The sequence below is a fragment of the Mercurialis annua genome, linkage group LG1-X (genome assembly GCF_937616625.2).
Source record: "Mercurialis annua linkage group LG1-X, ddMerAnnu1.2, whole genome shotgun sequence".
NCBI lineage: Eukaryota > Viridiplantae > Streptophyta > Magnoliopsida > Malpighiales > Euphorbiaceae > Mercurialis > Mercurialis annua.
The window spans coordinates 52,699,521-52,722,711 of record NC_065570.1 but is presented as its reverse complement, the minus strand read 5'-3'; the positions used below and the strand labels follow the sequence as shown (position 1 = coordinate 52,722,711).

Genomic DNA, 23,191 nt, shown 5'->3' with positions numbered 1-23,191 from the left:
CTAACCTACTTATCCCCAACCAAGCAAAACCTAAAATTATGTATTTAATTTTAAGTTAAATAAGTGACTATAATTTTTTATATAATTTGTTTTGATAATTTTAACTATTAAAAAATATTAATATCTTGACTAATTTTTTAATGACTAAATTTTAATATTTAATCATTAAAGTTTATATAATTAAATTATTAACTAATAATTATAATAATAAATATATTAAAATATATATAGTCACGACCCAATTTCATGAATCGTGACCGGCGCTAGGGTATGGGTATGGTCGTACCAAAACCCGTAGCAAGCCTTGCGGAAAACAAATAAACATTTAAACCTGCAGAAATTGCTCGGGGACAACCGAGACTCCAACTTAGGTCTAGCAATTTATATTACAATTTTAATATAAATATCTTAAATATCCAAAATGCTCAACAGCATGCCTTAAATATAATATAAAAGTAATCCAGAGTAAACATGCCAATAATAAATAATTGATCAAATCGACAATCCCAAAGTGCAATAACAAATGTAATATATAAAACTAGTTATACGTTGCGGTCTAAGAGTTCGAATTCAGTAACTAGTTAAATAACATAAAAACCTCTGAGGAAACAAAAGAATCGGAGTAGATCAGCTTTCAAATCATAGACCTGGAAAATTTGGGAAAACAACGGGGTCAGATATACTGAGATGAGTTCACAATACTAGTTACATTTATTAAGTTTAAAACCCTTAAATCAAAACATTTTATACTAATATAATACGATTATGGAAAACAGTATTGAAATGATCCCAGCGTAAATATGACATAGCATACTGATAAACTCAGAGTGGACGGGAACAAATCCTCGTCATATATACCAGCGTAAGCAATACCTTAGTCTACTGATTCCCAGAGTACTTATCGGTGCACACAGTCTCGATACAAGCCTATCGAGCAGCTCGTTTCAATCCAGATCCATAATCCGTAAAACAGTTCAAAAGCATTTATAATATTAAAATATAATGCGGTACTTAATAAAGCGGTAAATAACACTACAAACTCGCTGCTTGCTTATCCACGTGAAACTTCGGCAAACAGCTAACCTTGGTTCGACTCCGGAGCACGAGTAGTCGAAGAGTCTAAAAATAAATCATACGTTAAAATCGCTCCAACCCCTAACTCTAAGAATACTAGACACCACGTAAGACTAGCACAAATAATAAGTCAGATAGAATCACAAAGAAACACTTTTTCAAATAAATTATAATGCCGAAAAATAAATCAAGCCTATTGAGTTCAAATTAAAAATCCATCCGAAAATATTAATTAAATAATATTTAATTAATAATTAAAATCATTTCCTCAAATAGTGGGGTAGCCGAATTTCTTAAAACTACCAAGTCTAACCCCACATATCGGTGACCAAAGTCTGAATCGATCCAACTGATATTTCAGAATTATAAACCACAGTTTATAATTATAATATTTAATAAAAATATTGATTAAATATGAAAATGAACTCAATAGTTTGAAATCCAAGTAATTATAATTATCAGCAAAATATCTCAAATAATTAAATAACAAAAATAAAGCAAAAATATAACTTTAATCAAAAAAGCATTCTAAACCAAAAATCTCAAATTATCACTTAAATAATAATTAATAATAATTATTAATTTAATTTTTTAAATAATTTGAATATTATTTTTAGGTCTTAAAAATAATATAACTAATTTGCCAAACTTTCAAAATAAATGAAATCCTCAATTCTCATTTAATATACTTCAAATAAATAATTTAATTTCAAACTATTTAAATTATAATAAGATTAATATTAATTCTTTATTTAAAATAATGGTATTCAAAGTAATTTTAAAATTATAATTAATAATTAAATCGCCGAAGGAATAGTCGAGACTAAATTCGTAAATTAAAATTAAAAAAAAACAAATAATCAAAGGCAAAATTTAATTTAAGGAATCAATAGGTTTTAATCAAAATAAATCCATGACTTAAATGAGCCATTAGCCAATTTGAATCCAATTCAAGCCAAATGCACACCGTCACCTCATCACCTTCACCAATTCCATAACTCAAATTCAAAACTCATTAAAGTAGCCATAATCCTTAAACTAAAACAAACTGCAACCTAGAACAATCAAGGATCGAATCACCGATAATTTAAAACGACGAACTAAATCATACCAGATAATTAACAAACAAGAACACCATGCATCTTAATCATTTTTGTACATAAAATTATCTCAACCAACAACCCCATAAATCGGCAGAAAGCATTCAAAATAACAGAGAATTATATGAATTAAAACGGGGAAACGACAATGATGATAGCAAGGTGATTTACATATCGATTTGCGAAAAACAAAAAGTAAGGTTGTAGAGGGGTGAGTCTACTTCCACGGAAACAAAACAGAACTGAATTTGATCGAGAAACAGCTACGAACAAATCAAAATACGGAGAGATCGATTTAGAACTCAAAACAGAAAATTATACAAACGCGGTAAAACGGCGGCGATTGATACAGAAAAGATAACGTACCGTTTCATGAAAACGAAGCTCGGTCTCGAAGATTAATGAGTCTACTATCACGGGAAATAAACGAAACTGATTTCGATCCCCGAACGGCTGCGAAACGAATTGAAAAACAAAAGTATCGTTTTAGAGCCAAAACAGAAAATAACTTAAAAACGGTAAAACGACGGCGATTGATACATGATATATAACATACCGTTCTTCGAGATTAAGATGTCGGATCGTAGAGGAATGAGTCTACAATCTCAGGAATCAAAACGGAACACGATTTGGTTCTGAAACGGATGAGAAATCAGTTATGAACGGAAGTGCCGTTTATAAACATCAAAACAAAATTATGAAGTTTGAAAATTTACTGATTTCCACAGCAATTTGGTGCCGAATTTCTGGAAGGTTTTTGAGAGAAAAAGAGAGGTTAAGGTTTGATGAAGTTTGAAGAAAAGATTAGGGTTTAAACATTACGTATTTAAAGGGACAAAGGAATCAGATTTTCAGCTTTTTAAAAGGAGAGACGAAAGCCAATAGAAGTCTCCATGTTTCATCACTGGTCTCGAACGAGACTAGTGCAGAAATGCACAGGTCTCGTTTGAGACCTGTGATTTCAAGTCTAAGGTTGGGCTACTCCAAGGCCCAACCAAAATAAAAAGCCCTAAGGGCAAATCAAATCCAAAATGAACCTTACCAAACCAACAAACGAATTTCTAATCCGTAAACGACTCCAAAATATTTCCGAGACTCGCAATTAAAATTTTTAAAATTTTACGGGTTATTACACACACACGCACATAAATACAGATGGAAGTAAAACAATCAATAATAGTGATAAAAAATAATTTATAATAGTATTGACATTATATTATTTGATATTATTCAAATTTTATTAAATAAATTACAAAATAGTTACATTTATAAGATATTCGGGAAAATTCAAAAATCAAATCTAACGACCTGACATTGAACAAACATTTGCACTAACACATGTTATATCTGATTTAAAATCAACTAACGGAAATAAAAGATAAATTACTATCACAAGAAAATGCTATATCAATTTTACGAGAGATTCTTAAGTAGACTCAGTTTACCACGTCATCCGTGAATTATCCTATCATATTATGACACGTCATTAAAATAGTGACACTATAATAATTTTATTTATTACTTATTTAACATTTGAATAATAATATTACGATAGTGCCATTATTTTAATGATGTGTCATAATATAATAGGTTCAGTTTACGGATGATGCGGTGGACCGAATCTACCTAAGAATTTCTCCAATTTTATTAAATAAACTACAAAATATATATTAGTGAATAAACTACACCAAATAATTATATAAAACACACCAAACATATTATTTTATGTAATTCCTTGATTGTTCAAGTTTTTTTTTTTTTAGCAATTGTTAAAGTTTTAGGTTAAAGTTTTTTTCTAAAAAGATTTTTTAAAAATTGATTGAAATATATTTTGAAAATGAAACAAGATATATCTATACTATATATAAAAGCACGGATGGGGGGGGGGGGGAGACAGGCAAATTTACTGGATAATCCTTTTCAGTTTACTATTAAATAAAAGTTTTATAGTCATTAACTAATTAATTATTTAATTAATTACTATTGTAAGTAAAGTTCTAATTAGAATAGGTAGTTAAATTATCTCCAATTTAGTTTTTAGTATATAAAAAATAACTAAATTGTCTCCAAATTAGTAGAAATACCTAACTTTTAGTTTGATTGAACTACAAAATTAAAATACTGTATTTGGTCAATATATTATTATTTAAATTTCTATCTTATTATTCTTAAAGATATTATTAATAAAATTAAGTTAATTATTTAATTATGGTTATTATAAAACCAAAAGAAGAATAAATTCAGTATGGAAAAAAATTTAATAACCAAATATATTATATTTATTTTTACAAAAATTCTTAACTAATTTAATATTAATTATAAATAAAAAAATTGATATAATTATAATAAATTTAGTAATATATTAATTGACGAGTTACGTTACGAGCCACGTGCATAGCACGTAATGCGAAACTAGTTTCACTAAAAGTGGAAATGATGTTTGAAATATATCTTTAATTTACTTTGAGTTGTCAAAGTTTCTTAATATGATATTTGAATTATTTAAATTTATTAGATCCAATGTTAAGTTTAATTTAATGTTATTATTTATTTGACATTGATTTTTATCGATGTACTTCAGTTTTACCTTAGTATAATTTAACTTTTAATAAAAAAAAAATAGTAGTACTATTGTAAATAAACAAAAGAACAGGTATAAAGAATAGAAAACTAAGTTTTAGGTTGAAATTGAAAAATGATAAAATATTAGGTAGTATTTTGGCACTAAGAACCTCAAATATTCCGCTCTTTCCATACCTCACGAATCAAAAACTGAAAGCCAGCCAGAGAAATTGGTACGAGCAAAGCCAAAAACACACTCAAAGTTCTTCCATATCAAAATCAATTCAAACCCTAAAAAATTGCGCATCTCTGATTCTCTTCTTCGTATGTTCAGGTCATTCTCTCCTCTGTTATCATTTGTATAACAATTTTTCTCATAAACATTCTCAAAACTAAGAACTTCAAAACAGTAACTCGTTTTACTTGTCGATGTTTTAATTCTATTGTAAGGTTAAAAATGTCAAGTGATTTAACTTTTATTTGTTTATTTTTTGGGTGTTTTTGTTTGCAGGTTTGAATGTTTGAGTGCATACCAATACTTTGAACAATTTGGGGGACTAAGAGAGAGAGAGAGCAGTTCCCTTTCTTGGTCCCCTTCAGATGAGTTTCTTTTTCAATTTGATGCATGATGAAGTATTGTTACATAGTATACTAACTAACTAATGAGCTCATTAAGCTTGCACCTCCAGTCCCCATTTCATGGGACTCCACTTTCAGCTGCTTTAATTGCTCGAAAACATACCAAAACTTCATTCTATTTTGGTGGCAGAAAACAGTTGTTACCATCTTTATCACCAAGAAGGTCGTTTCGTCAATGTAATTGTAGTGCGAACAAGCCTAACAGTAGTAATAATCGAAATAACTGGATTACCCGTGCTGTTAAATTTTCTAATTTTTGTGGTAAGTATGTAATTTTTTTAAGTGATGCTATTGGTTCAAGAAATGGGATTAAGGTAGAATGTGTTAGTGAGCCTTTTACTCAGAGTAAAGCTCTTGTTGCGAGATCATTAGCTCCTTTGTGGAAAGAAGGGCTGCTTTTAGTTAGAGGTTCAATCTGTGTGGCGGTTTTATCTGGGGTTTGTTTATTAGTGTGGTATGGGCAGAAAAAAGCTAAGAGTTATGTTGAGGCTAAGCTTTTGCCTTCTGTTTGTTCAGTTCTTAGTGATTATATTCAGCGTGAGATTGATTTTGGTAAGGTTCGAGGGGTTTCTCCTTTGAGTATAACTTTGGAGTCATGCTCGATTGGACCGCATGCAGAAGAATTTTCTTGTGGTGAGGTTGCTACGATGAAGCTTAGACTCTGTCCTTTTGCAAGTTTGAGGAGAGGAAAGATTGTAATTGATGCGGTGTTGTCTCATCCAAGTTTACTTATTGTGCAAAAGAAGGACTATTCTTGGTTAGGTTTACCTTCATCTGATGGTGGTCTGGAACGGCACTTATCTACTGAAGATGGGATTGATTATCGTACCAAAGCAAGGAGGATTTCCAGGGAGGAAGCAGCTGCTCGTTGGGCTGGGGAGAGGGATAATCATGCAAAGGAAGCAGCAGAGAAGGGCTATGTTGCTCCTGAGAGATATTCCAGTTTATCGGAAAATTTTGTTTCTAAGGAGGATCTAACGCGGTCTATAAATATAACAAATTACGAATCTTTCTTATGCATGGATGAAAAGATGCATTGGACGGACCATCACTGTATGGATACAGGTCTTGATTATGATATGAAACATGCTGATTTGGAGAAATCTTTTGGTGTAAAATTTCCAGGTTCAGGTCTTAAATTCTGGTCTAGCATGATCGAAGGACCCAAAAGACGCATATTTAAGAGGAAGGCTAACGGGGCTGATATATCAGCAGCTGGTGTAAATGCTAAAAGACGAATCCTTGAACGTAGTGCGTCAGCAGCGTCTGCATATTTTCATGGTCTTTCTAGTGGAAAGGATAATCAGCCTTCTCAACCATCTCATGACAATCCTCTTATGAATCTTGACACCCTTTTGGGACAAAGCCACACTGCTAATACTGCAGACATAAATAACTTTGAAAGCAGTGGTGAAGAATGTTTAACTGCGAACAGTCAGGATGAAGAACATTATAAAAATTTTGCAATATGGTCCTCTACTGTAAACCAACATTATAATAGTCATACATATGATTTTAATCTTATGCGTAATCCTTTTTTTGGGACTCTATATAGACTTATAGAAATTGCAAAAGTTGTTGAAAATTTTCCTTCTATTAGAAAAGTGGCGGGGGATGCTAAAACCGATAGTGTAAAGAGTGACAATTTGAGTAGATATATGGATGCACATTCACCTGAGATTGAAAACAGTAATGCATCTGAAGATAGTAGTCCTGAAAAGCTTGAGCCAGGGCCTGCAACTAGTCATCCAGTCCCAACTTCTAACCTGAGTTCCTCCACTTCTTTTCCAAGACATATCAGGGAATCATTGCATCAGTTTTTTACCGGTCCAATTCAAAACTTGAAGTCAGGTGTCGGTACAAAAGTTGAAGATATTTTCGCAGAGCTTGTAGACGGGGTGGATCTATTACAGACTGAAGGCATCGAGAAGATGCTTCCAATTTTATTGGATTCTGTTCATTTCAAAGGGGGAACACTGATGCTTCTTGCATATGGTGATAGGGAGCCTAGGTGAGAGTCCTTTTTAGTTGTATCTGTAGTTTACTCTTAAATACAGCATTATATTCCCTCTTGATCAAAGTTTGTTACATCATTTATCGGTTCTAGTGCCAATTGGAAAAGCTCTGCAGATGCAATTTTTATTTCTTTTACACTGATCATAGACTGGTTGATTCGCAGGTTCAATAGTGCCATAGAGTAATTTGTTTGATACTCCATTTTGAAGTGAAACTTTTTTTGACTTAAATAGAAGGGAAATTAAAAGCTTATGTTAATGGGTTAATGGTTGATCAGCTGGCACAAAAATAGTAAGGACCTAACAATTATCTGTTTTGGTTATTTGATTGGCAAACAATTACTATGTGAATCACTTAGCACGTCACAGTCTAATTAAGCATAGTTCATGCTTCTCCCGCATCAAGTTGACCATCCCCCTCCCTGTGTAGTGATTCTATCAATCATGTACATAGGTAGGCCCCCCCTTTCTGATTGTATAGATATTTATCCTGGGTAATCATGAAACTCACTAAATGCCTCTTTTACTTATCAATTAAGAGTCGTCTAACATCAACTGATATAATCTCCAGGATGTGAGTGTAAAAATATATTTATAAGAGATGTCAAGTCGGTGCAAAGATCCCAGAACACTATAACTATACCTCTGGCACCTGCAATGGAATTCTCTTACATGTGTCAGTATTAAAACCTACAGGAACAATTCTTCTGGCTTGAAATGTGGATGTATTCCTTGATCCTTATTTGGTAACATAGGATGCAAATTGCATATCAATTTGATGAAGCCATATCATATCTTTATTGTCAATTAGAAGAGTAAAGTTAAGTTTTTTCACATCCATAATTTGTCAATGAGATTTGGTTTCACACATTTCTAATTTATTCTCTTTTGGCAGTGAATTTGATAACTTTAATTATGCAATAGCTTCCTGTATATGCATATGCATGTAAGATTGTGCAGGCGTACAATCATTGATGTTCTTTCATTTGATCTGATTTCCTAATGTATCTCTTGTCAACATTACTATTAAGGTTTTCTGCGCATTCTTGTTCAGGCTCCATGTTTATGCAGCCACTATGTGATGGGTTTGTGTATTATCTTATTTTGTAGCTTTTGTGTAGAACCACGGGCTAATCTGAGCAGTTCTACTATCAGAAATCATCTTTATATTCTTAGCACTGCATATTTTAATGTTATTATAGATTCTCAGTTTGAAGTTTACAATAAAATATGATTTCCCCTTCTTTAAAACCAGATATGATATGAGTAATGTAAAGTTGTCTTTTCTTATAATAATAACCCCGTTATTAATTAATTTTCTATGATTTTATTGCACTGCATCTAGAGAGATGGAGAATGTCAAAGGACTTGTGAAGTTCCAAAATCACTATTCTGGCGTGCATGTCCAGTTGAGTGGCAACTGTAAGATGTGGGAATCTGATGCACCATCTGAAGATGGTGGCTGGCTATCTGCTGATGTTTTTGTTGATAGCGTGGAGCAAAATTGGCATGCAAATTTAAAAATTGCCAAACTCTTTGCCCCGGTAAGGTATACATTCAATATGTATGTTTCAAAAGCTATTTTTAAAAAAAATGGGTCGTATCTGCATCCAGGGTACGAAATCTTATTACGAGCTGAACACTTCCTTTTTCCTTTGTTCACAGCTTTTTGAAAGGATCCTAGATATTCCAATTGCTTGGTTCAAAGGGAGAGCCACTGGTGAGGTGCTTTTCTAACTTCAGTTTAAATGCTCTCCCAACTTTTTGGCAGAAAGATGTCAGCATGTATTACAAGTTCAGACTTCTGATAGTAGTTATAGTTGCTTCATGCTTGTTTCAAGTTATATTGCAATGTCATTTTATGTCATAGAATATGTATGGCTGAATAATACTTCATGTTACTATCAGTTTACTATGTCTGTCATCCTCACTTGAGTACAAACAGAACCTTTTTGCACGTGTCCAAATGCATTCCTTTATTCACTTAAAGGTGGATTTTTCTTAATTCATTTCTTGCTTGTCATTAAAAATTATACATTTCACGAGACAATTTAGTTGTGAATCATGTGCTGCATTGAGAAGTCTAGAATGGACAAAGTTTTGAGAACTAAACACTATAGTCTAAGCTCTATTCTTATTTAGTCAAAAAGTATTTGGTTCTTTCTATACTGTTATATTCATAATTTATGTTTCTCATTTTCAACCAACTCTATGTTCTTATCCTTTATGGATAAGCTGCCAGTTTGGCATGTTGATATAATTCTTATGCATATTGTTTAAAATATTTAATGTCCTGGCTAGTTTATCAGAGTTTAAGATTCATTATAATACTAAAAATAGAATCATATTAACACCAGCAATGTATATGCGTTTTTAGAAAGATTTTTTACTTCTCATTTGGCGTAGAACATCTTATTTATCTTCCTTAAGAAGTTATAAGAAGTTGACTTGGTGCTTGAGACTTTTCTTTCAATTTTTTATATTTTTTTTAGAACAAGTTGGTAAGGGAGCTCAACTTAACACTAGCTTTTACACCCTTAGACACATTTTTAGTGCCATTTTGAGCTGTAAATATCTTCCATGTTTGCAGGTTCATATTTGCATGTCAAGAGGGGAAACATTTCCTAATCTTCATGGCCAGCTTGATGTTACAGGAATAGCCTTCCAAATATATGATGCTCCGTCGTCATTCTCTGTATGTTGTACTTTCATTTATCCTTACAACCCCATCATGTAGATTTATTGTGTCTCTCATCTCATGTTTTATTTGCAGGACATTTCAGCAAGTTTATGTTTTCGTGGTCAACGGATATTCTTACACAACACAAGTGGCTGGTTCGGTAATGTTCCTATAGAAGCTTCCGGAGATTTTGGCATTCATCCGGAGGAAGGAGAGTTTCACCTAATGTGTCAGGTATTTATGAATGACCTACTTCTTGGATGCTGGCAACTGTATATTTCAGCATTGAATTTATTTTATTCAATTCGACTCAAGTCAGCCATACCAAACTGATTGGGTAGCATGCTGCATTATTTATTTCTTGACAAGTGTAGATTTTTGCATAGATCATTTCTTGTCTGAAAATGATTCAAAATGGGTACTTCCCTTCTCCTTGTTAGTTCTTCCTGGATCATGTGCAGTCAGATAATTTGTATGCTGTCCATCTGCAATTCAACTGCTGTTGTATGTGGAATCCATACCTGGTCTTCAATTCCAGTGTACATAATCCGAAATGACACTTGTATTGGCTGATTTGGATGAATTTATATTTGTTGTAATCGTGGAAAGTGGAAATGGCTTGATCTGGGACCAAAAGAAGTAATAGCGGAGGAGAACAGTGAGGTTTATTGGGTGTATGTGTAGAGAGGCATATCTTGGGGAACATATGGTTGTATATGCAGTCATTTTTTAAAATGCTTTTTATATAATCCTTGTATTCAGTGGGTTTTTATTCGATTGTAGCACTAGGGAATGGTGACTCTCTTGTGAAGTTTTTGTTCAGTCTGTCACTCAGTCCGTTTGAGGAAAAAAAGAAGTGGGCTGTAGCTTTTTTTTTTAACCAGATAACTTTTAGATTGACTTAACTTTTTGGAATATTTTTTTAATTTATAACACATGCTTGCTCTGTTGCTCATCTGCAATAAGTGTTATTATACTACTAATAAATTGGTCTATAATGCATATGCGTCACCGAGTTCAATGCTTGTTAACTCTGAAATTCATTGCTAACTAAAGCCTGTTGGGATAGTTGATACCAATGCATTTTGGCTGCTACAGCCAGTTATCATGACACCTTGACCGGAACCATTATTCAGAAACCTGATGTCATCTTTGATGAGTTGTTTGTATCACGAAACATATGTTGGAAGGGAAATAACCTCCAGAAGACGTGTATGAGTTCATGGTGCTCTGGAGTCACAAATATTTATGACCTTTTCTTATTGCTGAATAGGTCACTTCTTTATGCATTCACATTCTAATAGCAGTTGCAGTTTTTTGTTTCTAGAATCTTGTTCCCATTTCTTTGCTGTTCAACTTTTAACTTGCGGATTATGATTTTGTTCAGGTATCTAGCGTAGAAGTAAATTCCCTGATGAAAACATTTAAGATGAGACCTCTATTGTTTCCAGTAAGTGTATCTGGAGTTTATATATATTAGTTTGTATAGTGCTCTCAAATCTCAATAGCTCCATCATTTTATATGCAATATGCACCAAGTTTCCTTTTATGAATTTCTTTTCAAGTGGTAACATTGCAGTTGGAAAATTCAATTGTTTTGAACCTTGACCATGAATTAAATAGTTCGTTATGTTCTATGAATGAACTAGAAAAGAGTTCAATTTTGGCAATTTTGATTTAACATCTTCTTTGCATATGACTGCAGTTAGCAGGTTCTGTAACTGCTATATTTAACTGTCAAGGCCCTCTGGACGCTCCTATATTTGTGGGAAGTGGAATGGTTTCCAGGAAGATATCTAGTTCAGTTTCAGATGTCCCTGAGTCTGCTGCATATGAAGCAATGTTGAAAAGCAAAGAGGCTGGTGGTGTGGCAGCATTTGACCGTATTCCATTTTCATATTTGTCAGCTAACTTCACCTTTAACACTGATAATTGCGTAAGTTCTTTTGGAAAATTCGCATCTAAAACACAGCGCACGCTATTTTTTCCCTTTATCTGCTCTATTTTATTTGTAGATGCTTTTCAATTTTTAGATTTTTATCTAACAACTGATGTTAAAAATTCTTATATTCATTTCACATGTATAGGTTGCTGACTTGTATGGAATTCGAGCTAGCCTTGTGGATGGTGGTGAAATTCGGGGGGCCGGAAATGCATGGATTTGCCCTGAGGTAATCTACTTGAATAATTCTGGTATAAATGTCTTACATACACATACTCCTGTATTAGCAGTTTTTTTGCTTGAGCAAGTTACTTGATTGACTGCCCTGTCTTCCTAGTTTGCAAGTTATCTGAATTTTTGAATAGTTACTCTTTTGTTAAATCTTATTCCAACAGGAAACACATTTTTATATTTGAACCATCATCTCCAGATGCTTTCTGCAAATGATGTATTTTTATTTTCACCATTGTTTGGCGGGAACTCTTTATCTTTTCCCATTACATTTTTTGTTATATCACCTAACCTACAAGTCTTATGGGTCTTTGGCCTTTGTGATGTACAATTTATTTGTAATTAGTCCACACCTCATAGGCTGACATTTACAATGCCTTTTCTTTGCTTCCATCCAGTTGTCTGACCAGTTAACAAAGTGTCCTTTAAAAAATTTGTTTTAATTTTCCATTCTGTAGTTTGAGATTATTATGCAAAATTTATTACTATTACAGGGTGAGGTGGATGATACGGCGATGGATGTAAATTTCTCTGGCAATCTGGCCTTTGATAAGATTATGAATCGATATATTCCTGGCTACCTTCAGCTGATGCCACTAAAACTGGGGGAGCTGGCAGGAGAAACAAAACTCTCTGGATCCCTTTTGAAACCGTTAGTTTCATCGACCTTTCCTTTTGTGCTCTCACTATCAAATTTTCCCTTGCGTTTTGTTTTCTTCCAATTTGCCTTTGCAGGTTTTATGAACTTTTTGAGTTTCTCTTGGTTGATGGGTGTTCTCTTTGGATGTAGGAGGTTTGACATCAAGTGGATTGCACCAAAAGCTGAAGGATCATTTACTGATGCTCGAGGAGATATCATGATCTCACATGATTATATAACCGTGAATTCATCATCTGTCGCTTTTGAGTTGTACTCAAAGATCCAAACAAATTATTCTGATGATTACTGTCTTGACAGAAAAGAGTTTGATGCAAATAGCAGCAGACCATTTACTGTTGAAGGAGTTGAGTTGGATCTACGTATGCGTGGTTTTGAGTTTTTCAGCCTGGTCTCATCTTATCCTTTTGATTCTCCAAGACCTACACACTTGAAAGCAACTGGAAAAATCAAATTTCAGGGAAAGGTTTTGAAGTCTCTTAGTATTGCCAATGAACAAGATTTTCCTTTGGAGAAGGATATGCACCTAGAACAAACAGAGAGGAGCAAAGAAAGTCTTGCTGGCGAGCTGTCAGTATCAGGCCTTAGATTGAATCAGCTGATGCTAGCACCTCAGTTAGTGGGGCGGTTGGGCATTTCACGTGATCATATCAAGGTAAGGGCTTACTGCTTCAATTATTGAAAAATGGCTGTTTTTTAGAACCTAAATTGCTCTATTAATGTGGCTATGCAATGTTATATTTTAAAGCAACGTGTGCCACAATCATTGATATCTCTTGGGTAAATGTGGTCATCTTTGTGAAGTTTTTTCCTTTGTTCAATAGTTGTGTCATTTATGCTCTTACCTTATATTTTATTTTAACCATTATTTGTTTCATATCACCGTCATATTTCTGAAATCTGAACTCTTTCTCATATTGCAGTTGGATGCCATAGGTAGGCCAGATGAGAGTCTTTCAGTTGAGGTTATGGGGCCATTACAACCTAGATGTGAAGAAAACCCAGAAAGTGAAAAATTGTTGTCTTTTTCTCTTCAGAAGGGGCAACTGAGAGTTAATTTCTCATTTCAACCGCTACATTCTGCTACTATGGAGGTATTGTAATTCTGTAGTTTAAAAAGCCACCTTATTTGACTCTTTAATATTTGTTTTGTGTTCGGACAATGCAGTTCTTCTTGCAAGTGAAATTGACTTATCTGCTTGTTTATGAGCTGTACCAGGTACGCAATCTTCCACTTGATGAGTTGGAGTTGGCTTCACTTAGGGGAACAGTCCAAAGAGTAAGCCTGAGAGCATTTTTAAATTAGTCTTTCCTTACTCAATTCTGGTTGATGCTATTTGCTATTATTTCTATTGTTCTTGGAATGGCGTCGTTGGTAAGAATCCCTGGTATTGCTAGACTACGTTTTTGTTTTTTATAAAAAAGTCTTTCCAATAAAATTGAGAACCATAAGCAAGTTGAGATGGACTATGGTGAATGATAGATATTAGATAAGTTTGTTTTCCATGCTTCGTTTGATTATTGTAATTATTGGCCTTTTTTTCAATTTTCATATAGTAGCTGTATATGGACCCCTGGAGTCCGTTCTCAGATCTTTGGGTTCAATTTTAACTGAAGTCCTTGAATATGGATCTCCTAGAACTGGAAGGATGCGGGAAATTTTCTCTAGTTTTGGTTCCCTCGTGTCTTAAATTTAATAGGAGAGAAAGCAGTATTTCAATGGTTTCTTAAGTTTGATAGAATCATATATGCCAATATTCATTCCTGAAATTTATCAATGAGCATAGGTTTATTTCAATATTGATTCCTTATTAATGTCAGTGGACACAGCTTCTTACGCATGCAATTTTGAAGTTCCTCCGAGTTCCTTTATATAGATTTTTATAACTAATTTCTGTACTGATTTTTTCTTATACTTAAAACTGCTATTTACCTGTTAGTCGTTTATTTTCTTCCAGGCAGAAATTCAGCTTAATCTTCAGAAAAGAAGAGGTCATGGTGTGTTATCTGTACTTCGCCCGAAATTTAGCGGCGTGCTTGGTGAAGCCTTGGATGTTGCTGCTAGATGGAGTGGAGATGTTGTGAGTATCTATAGCTTTTGCATAATCAGTCTGACTATCCGTGTTCATGGTTTAGTTCATTCACTGAAAATATCATAAATAATTTTTACATAAAGTGTGACGGTCTGGCTGTCAAACATTTTGGTCTTGGCTTGTAGCTGTATGCTTCACACTGATATCCTTAATTTTTGCCCTTAGTTACTGTTCGATGTTCAGGTAAAATTAGTGTTATCCAGCATAAATATTTCAAGGAGGTTGCAATATTTTAGTTTGTTTCAATGGTCTGTTATTGCCGAATATTATATCCTGTCATCTTCCTACCATCACTTACCATTTGGTTCTTGAAAATCAATCAACTCCATCAAGTCTTTTTCCCAAATGATTGGAGTCTGCTATATGGATTCTTACTTCACTCTGAATGATTGTGAGTTAAATCTATGGAAAGATTAGCATTCTGTACAACTTTTCTCATGTTAACTTTAGGTGTTCTCCTTCCTTTCATCCTAAGATTAGAAGGCAACATATTTTGATATCACCTTTGCTGCCTGCAATATGTGTATTATATTGCTAAAAGATGAACAGTCAACACATGTTTAAATATCATGAGCTTCAATATCTAGATAATTATGTCCTTGCTATATACTTGTCCCAATATTGCTTTTATTTAACAGACGTTACATTGGATTTTAGCCTCGCAGTATTTTACAGGGGAACTTGGAAAATGCATGGTTTCATTATGTTCTTTTATAGGCTTAACCCATCTGGAGGCCCTTGTACTATACACTTTTTTGTTTGGTCCCTGTACTAACTTTTTACTCGTCCGAGTCCCTCTACATACCATATTTTTTTTAAAAGGTCCTTTTTAACGGAATGGAGAGTGCGTGTTCTCACACTCTGTTAGTGCGAGTATTAAAAGTATAACATTTCCAAATCAGCCGCACATAAACTAAATGCATGACCTTACTAACCAAAACGGTGTAATTTTGCAAATAAAAATGAAAAACACTGCCGTTTCAATAATACCTTCTTCATCTGCTGTCATCTTCATCTCCTTCTTCATGTTTTCTTCTTCTGCTTCTCTTTGACCAGCAAACCATATAAGCTCATAACATCTAGCTCCTTTGTATTGTAACACTCATACCATGAGCCATTTTTTCATTTTCTAATTTCGCATCATTTGGCACCGATTGTAACAAAAAGCAATATTGGAGACAAACCCCATTTTAATTAAGACCCAATTTTGAAAGAAACAGAATTTGAGAGCTTTAGAAGAGAAGAACAATGAGAGGATAAATTACTGAACAGTGAGAGCTTTTCATATTTCTTTTGACATGATATACAATTAATTTTGTTTGTGTGCTGTAACCTTTAGCTACAAAGATATTTTTTGAGAAAAAAGAAAGATGAGCAGACATATACCTCTATGAATAAAGTAAAATCTATGAACAGACATGATATCTCTAAAAGCTCGATTTCTTTAATTTTCTCCAAAGAAGCAAGCCGAGTCTTCATTCTAGTTTTCTTCACCATAATTGTGGCTGTTTTTTCAATTGCCAATAAGGTGTTTGATAAATTGCCACAATGAAGTTCAAAGGAGGATGGATTAAAATTTACGTGGCTGCTTGGACTAATCTGAAGTTCAGAGGAAAAAGAAGCTACAATTAGAAGCTTGCACGCACACCGCTCAAAACGAGCGGCCACCGTTGCGTATGGTGGTTCTAAGTCTTTTTTTTTTTGGATAAAATGGTGGTTCAAGATATGAGCAGTTATAGCTTCGACATGCAATCTTTGCTACATTAATACTATGAGAACGCGGTGTTGAGAAGAAAGCAGGAAGAAGTCGGCGTGCAGGAAGGGGATGGAGGAGCAGTGGTGGCGACATAAGGGTGTAGCGATAATGTGGGGAGGATGAAAAGAGAGAGGATCAGGTGTTGCATTAGACATGAATACCATGAGGATGCGGATCCACCAGTTGAGAAATATGGATTTAAAACTATCCATGTCAGCCTTTTTTTGTCCTACGTGGTTTTGTCAAAGGAAAAATCTGTTAGTTAGACGGAGTTTGAGAACACGCAATTTACATTCTGTTAAAAAAGGACCTTTTAAACAAAATATGGTATGTAGAGGGATTCGGACGAGTAAAAAATTAGTACAGGACCAGATAAAAAAAAGTGTGTAGTACAGGGGTCTCCAGATGGATTTAGCCTTTTTTAAGCTCTACGTACTTTTACGAAATCCATTTTAGCTTCCCAAATGAAAAGGGAATCTTCACTAAAGAGTTTTTAGCCAGTAAAATTTGTAATTTGCCCATTTTGTTTGGAATTTATTTAAAATATTCCCAGTAGCTGTAACCAAAATGTGTAATGTAGTCCAATTTGGTCCCATGCCATTGCACTGTTCCAAGAACAAAGTAGTTCATGGTGCTATTATTCCTAATGCTAAGGCTCTGGCATAGCCAGCTTATGACCGAGCCAACTAACTGTACCCTTTTCTTGCATCTGCAATAAGTTGTTTCTGTAGTTTTAATCGGAGATGTAACTGTTGCACTAAGGCTCTTTGTTTTATCAATAAATATTTGTTGCATTAGGGATGACTTGGTTGATGTTCTTACCACATGGCGTATACTGTGTAGATCACAGTTGAGAAAAGTGTTTTGGAACAAATCAATAGCTGTTATGAGCTTCAAGGTGAATACGTGTTGCCTGGCAGCAGAGATAGAAACCTTGCTGGAAAGGAAAGAGGTGGCCTCTTCAAAAGGGCAATGACCGGGCAGCTGGGAAGCGTCATATCTTCCATGGGAAGGTGGAGAATGAGACTTGAAGTTCCTCGAGCTGAGGTAGCTGAGATGCTTCCACTTGCAAGACTTCTATCTCGAAGTACAGATCCTGCAGTTCGATCTAGATCAAAGGTTAGATTCTGCTTAAACACATTAGAGTTATTATATATCATGAATCGTATGATAGTAGATGATAACCATATAGCTGCTTATTGGCTTTACCATCAGTTTGAAATGACTAATTGATGTGCATCTACTATACAGGATCTTTTCATTCAAAGTTTGCAGTCTGTTGCATTATATCCTGAGAGTCTTCAAGACTTGCTCGAGGTAATTTGCACATAGAATTCAGTGTCTTATTGAATTCGCTATCTTGTTGAAATGTGTCATGTCTATGATCTTATATTCAGTGAAACACTTACTCAGAAGTCAGACTGATTCAGAGCGTCTTAATTGATTGAATAGCTCTATGAAATTTCAGGTAATAAGGGAACATTATACTTCATCAAATGATGTTGTTCTAGAAGACCTAACTCTCCCGGGTTTGGCTGAACTTAAAGGTCGCTGGCATGGATCTCTTGATGCTAGTGGTGGAGGAAATGGAGACACCACGGTAATGCTTTTTGAGTTTATGCAAGACCATTTTCTCAACTTCCGTCTCTGCAATTTGTTTTTTGGCACTTAAAATCGTCTATTTCCAGGCTGACTTTGATTTTCATGGGGAAGAGTGGGAATGGGGGGCCTACAAAACTCAGCGTGTTCTAGCTGCTGGTGCATACAGCAACAACGATGGCTTACGGCTTGAGAAGATATTTATCCAAAAGGATAATGCCACAGTCCACGCTGATGGCACTATGTTAGGGCCCAAAACCAATCTTCATTTTGCTGTTCTCAATTTTCCTGTTAGTTTAGTTCCTACTGCAGTTCAGGTCATTGAGTCTTCAGCTGCTGATACCGTGCACTCATTGCGGCAACTTTTAGCGCCAATTCGAGGTATATTGCATATGGAAGGAGATCTCAGAGGAAGTCTTGCAAAACCAGAATGTGATGTGCAAGTAAGGCTCTTGGATGGTGCCATTGGAGGCATTGATATTGGACGAGCTGAAATTGTTGCTTCCCTAACCTCGACCAGTCGTTTTCTTTTCAATGCCAAACTGGAACCGGTCATCCAAAATGGCCATGTACATATCCAAGGAAGTATTCCTATCAAGTTTGTGCAAAATAACTCATCAGAGGAAGAAGTCACAGAAATAGATAAAAGTGGAGCAGGTTGGGTTCCTGGTTGGGTTAAGGACAGAAATAGAACATCTGTTGATGAAATAAGTGAGAAGAAAGTTTTTAGAGATAAGAATGAAGAAGGTTGGAGTACTCAATTAGCAGAAAGCCTAAAGGTCTTAAATTGGAATTTCTTAGATGTTGGCGAAGTAAGGATTGATGCTGATGTCAAGGATGGAGGAATGATGATGCTGACAGCTTTATCTCCTTATGTGGACTGGCTTCATGGTAATGCTGACGTTATGCTGGAGGTGGGCTAATATGTGTTCTTTATGAGCTTTTATAGCATGCACATTAAATTTAAGCAAATTTATTGCCTGCAGCATAAGTTTTAGTCTCACACCGCCTTTCTTGGTTTCTAATTAATAGGTCAGAGGCACAGTTGAACAACCTGTGCTTGATGGATTTGCATCCTTCCACAGAGCATCAATTTCTTCCCCAGTACTTCGAAAACCACTTACAAACTTTGGTGGGACAGTACATGTAAAATCCAATAGGTTATGCATTGCTTCACTTGAGAGTCGTGTAAGCAGATGGGGAAAGCTTCTTGTGAAAGGCAATCTGCCCCTAAGAACAAGTGAAGCATCCCATGGAGATAAGATTGACTTGAAATGTGAAGCCTTGGAAGTAAGGGCAAAGAATATTTTGAGGTACTTAAATTAGTGACTAATGTGAAAATCTTTCATTATTTAAACTTATGACTACGTAATACATCCTGTCTTCTAGTATTACGTAGCTGACTTGTTCCTTAATGAATGTTTGTTCTGAAGTATTGTGGCCAAATTGGGAAAGAATTTGCACTATCACCATTTACTTTTATCAACTTATAACACATAACTATTGCATTATCTCTTAGTTGTTTCAACATCTTCTATGTCCCAGTCGCCCAGAGAAAACTAATAATAAAATATTCAGTGGCCAGGTTGACACCCAGTTGCAAATAGCTGGTTCAATACTACAACCAAACATCTCAGGAAATATTAAATTGAGCCATGGAGAAGCATATCTACCACATGATAAGGGTAGTGGAGGCTCTCCTTTTAATCGTTTGGCATCAAACCAGTCCAGGCTTCCAGTAAGGGGATTGAATCGGGCAGTTGCATCTAGATATGTCTCGCGGTTTTTCAGCTCAGAACCTGCTTCTTCAAGCACCAAATTCTCTCAAACCACTGGTAATATCTTATTAATCATTTTCTGTATATGTTATAAAATTTTCGTCTCTAATCCTTTTCTGATATTTGGAATAATTATTTATTCTTCTTTTAGGAACAATATGCTTTGAAAAAATTACATGTTTCTGAATCGTCATATATTTGTTTATATGGAAGACACGGTCAATCTAGATAAATTTCTGGAAGTCTTATGAACCCTCTCGATTCCCTCGTCATCCATCTGTGCTAACATACAGCCCATTGCCGCTTCCTCGGAAACCCCCGCCCACATCCCCATTCAATATTTCTTGGCCGAATATTTTGACCAATTCAAGGTGAAAAATGGGGTTGCTCCCTCAGCAAAGAATTGGAATAAGTTCGGCAGCGGATCACGAAATTTTGGATCAAAAAATATTTCACAGATGTTAAAAAAAATAAACATGCGATTAGTTGACATGGTCAGCCTATAAAAAAATTCTGGAAGTCTATAATAATTTTTTGTCAATAGACTGCATACTTTTGAGCTGCCGAGTTTGAACTTTTTGCAGTAGTTTGTTGAGATTTAACATTTACCATGATGTCTTTTTTGTGTGCATCTGCAGCTAAATCAACTGAAGTGGAAAAGGACATGGAGCAGCTTAGCATTAAACCTAATGTAGATGTTCGTCTTAGTGATTTGAAGCTTGTCTTAGGACCAGAGTTGAGGATAGTTTATCCTTTGATTCTCAATTTTGCTATTAGTGGAGAACTTGAGCTAAATGGCTTGGCTCATCCCAAATGGATTAAACCTAAAGGTGTTCTCACATTTGAAAACGGTGATGTTAATCTTGTTGCAACTCAGGTGAGTATTATTTCTTGCAGTTAAATACTGTCCATGCAGCCACTTCTGTACTTTGTTTTTCATTAGGCTGGCTTGTGGTTTCAGCTAAAATGTTGACATCAAACTTCCAAAAACAGGTAAGGCTAAAACGGGAGCATCTAAATGTAGCAAAATTTGAGCCTGAGCATGGACTAGATCCTATGCTAGACTTGGCGTTGGTTGGGTCTGAGTGGCAATTCAGGATTCAAAGCCGGGCTAGCAATTGGCAAGACAAACTTGTGGTGACCTCAACACGTTCTGTGGAGCAGGATGCCCTCTCACCTAATGAGGTAACAGGAAATTTAATGGTCTAGACAAAAGCCATATTAGTCTCTTTCTGATAATCTTTCCATTATATTTAGATATTGAAAATCTCATTATTCTCGTAATTCTCACTTCTATGGTGTTTTTTTCTTGTAATCCTCACTTTGTCTATGGTGGCTTTTTAATGTAATATTATTGATAGTTCCTTTTTAGTTATCATAATGTATAAATAGAAACTTTTTTTAATTGCCAATGGCCTCATTTGAAGTTCCAGAACTCAGATTAATCACATTGATTATTATATCAAAATGTCTCATTTTCAGGCTGCTAGAGTATTTGAGAGTCAATTAGCAGAATCCATATTGGAGGGTGATGGCCAGCTTGCATTTAAAAAGCTTGCAACTGCAACACTTGAAACGCTGATGCCAAGAATAGAAGGGAAGGGAGAATTTGGCCAGGCTCGATGGAGATTAGTCTACGCCCCACAGATTCCTAGTCTGCTTTCTGTTGATCCTACCGTTGATCCTCTGAAATCATTGGCCAATAATATTTCATTTGGCACTGAAGTCGAAGTGCAGCTTGGGAAACGTCTTCAGGTTATCCAAATTCTAATACTTCTGCCCTATTAAATCTTTTTTGTTTCAAGCTTTTTTTGGAGATTCTTTTCTACGTCTGTCTGATAATCATCTAAAATAGTGATCTTGTTCTCTTTCTAGGCTTCCATTGTTAGGCAGATGAAGGACTCAGAAATGGCGATGCAATGGACTTTGATATATCAGCTTACAAGCCGCTTGAGAGTGCTCCTGCAATCTGCTCCTTCAAAACGCCTTCTTTTCGAATATTCTGCTACATCACAGGACTAAACGACGGCCACCATTTGCTGGCTTGTCGACAACTGTTCCAGTGGTGTTGTGATTAGTCAATGCTATGGTTGTGGCATACAATGTCCACACCAAATTTAGTTAAATCTGGTTGTAAAGAGAACAAAAAGATAGAAGATTAACGTTAGATGTAAATATGTCATTATTCTTTGCTCAGAAATGAATGAGCTTGTTTATATGTGAAAAACTTGATTTTTTTTGCATCCATGAATAGGTAAAATCAATGGAATCAAAATTAGGCTCGATAATGGAAGTTTTTGGGATAAAAGACTGATTAGTACTAAGATTTTGTTTTATGTCTCAATTTGATATCAAAATTTTAATTAGTATAAAAATAATATTAAAATTTGTACTTTCTAAAACTATATTTTATCTTCAATCATCATTTTAGCCTTTGCATAGTAGTATATTTTGCCTTTTGAGCTATCGAAAGGTTAGATGAGGGTAAATTTATGCAAAAACACTCTTCAAATAGACATTCTGAATAAAAACACTTCCAAAATTTGCATTTTGACTTATTTTACTCTTTATGCTCCAAATGGTCCAATAATTTATTGCCACGGTAGCTCCAAGTGCTCCAATCATTTGTGCCACCTAAGCTAAGGGGGTTAAAATGAGCTAAATTAGTCAAATTGTGATTTTGTCTCTAAAATCGGGAACTTTTTCTTAGTTGATATTTTGTATCAAATTGAGGAGACAAAATGGACATTTGTTGTATTTAAGATGTATTACTACCCATTTAGATTAATTTAATCTTAAAAAAATTGAGAGTGTTTATCCCATGCAACCGTTGCGCCACGTCATTTTTACATCAAGTCAATGAGCATTTGCGAGAGAGAATCTTTTAATTATTACTTATTTTTTTTATCATTCAATTTTCCACATGGCTAACGCACAATTGGTTTGTTGCACGAATGACATGGCGCAACGGTTGTGTGCAATAATTTTTCAAAAATTGAAGTACTTTATTTTAAAGTAAAAATCAAACTTTTTAGATTATTTTGATACATATTAAAGTTTTTGA

At 34.7% G+C, this 23,191-nt stretch overlaps 1 protein-coding gene across 2 annotated transcripts; it reads left to right on the top strand.

Moving 5' to 3' along the window:
• Positions 1-4,933: 4,933 nt before the first annotated feature.
• On the top strand, positions 4,934-22,370 carry LOC126665230 (protein TIC236, chloroplastic). 2 transcript variants are annotated; one of them, XM_050357957.2, is made up of 24 exons: positions 4,935-5,070; positions 5,248-7,386; positions 8,736-8,934; positions 9,056-9,115; positions 9,981-10,085; positions 10,164-10,304; positions 11,458-11,520; positions 11,776-12,006; positions 12,158-12,241; positions 12,738-12,895; positions 13,034-13,556; positions 13,825-13,995; positions 14,121-14,180; positions 14,860-14,982; positions 17,594-17,869; positions 18,002-18,067; positions 18,219-18,350; positions 18,439-19,263; positions 19,382-19,662; positions 19,928-20,184; positions 20,766-21,004; positions 21,121-21,312; positions 21,610-21,882; positions 22,003-22,370. In XM_050357957.2, the coding sequence occupies exons 2-24, from the start codon at positions 5,399-5,401 to the stop codon at positions 22,147-22,149; spliced, it is 6,594 nt and encodes a 2,197-aa protein (XP_050213914.1). In that variant the 5' UTR covers positions 4,935-5,070; positions 5,248-5,398; the 3' UTR covers positions 22,150-22,370. The 2 variants fall into 2 exon arrangements, with proteins under 2 accessions (XP_050213915.1, XP_050213914.1); XM_050357958.2 differs by lacking the exons at positions 20,766-21,004; positions 21,121-21,312; positions 21,610-21,882; positions 22,003-22,370 and having other exon boundaries at positions 4,934-5,070; positions 19,935-20,104.
• The last annotated feature ends 821 nt before the right edge of the window (positions 22,371-23,191 follow it).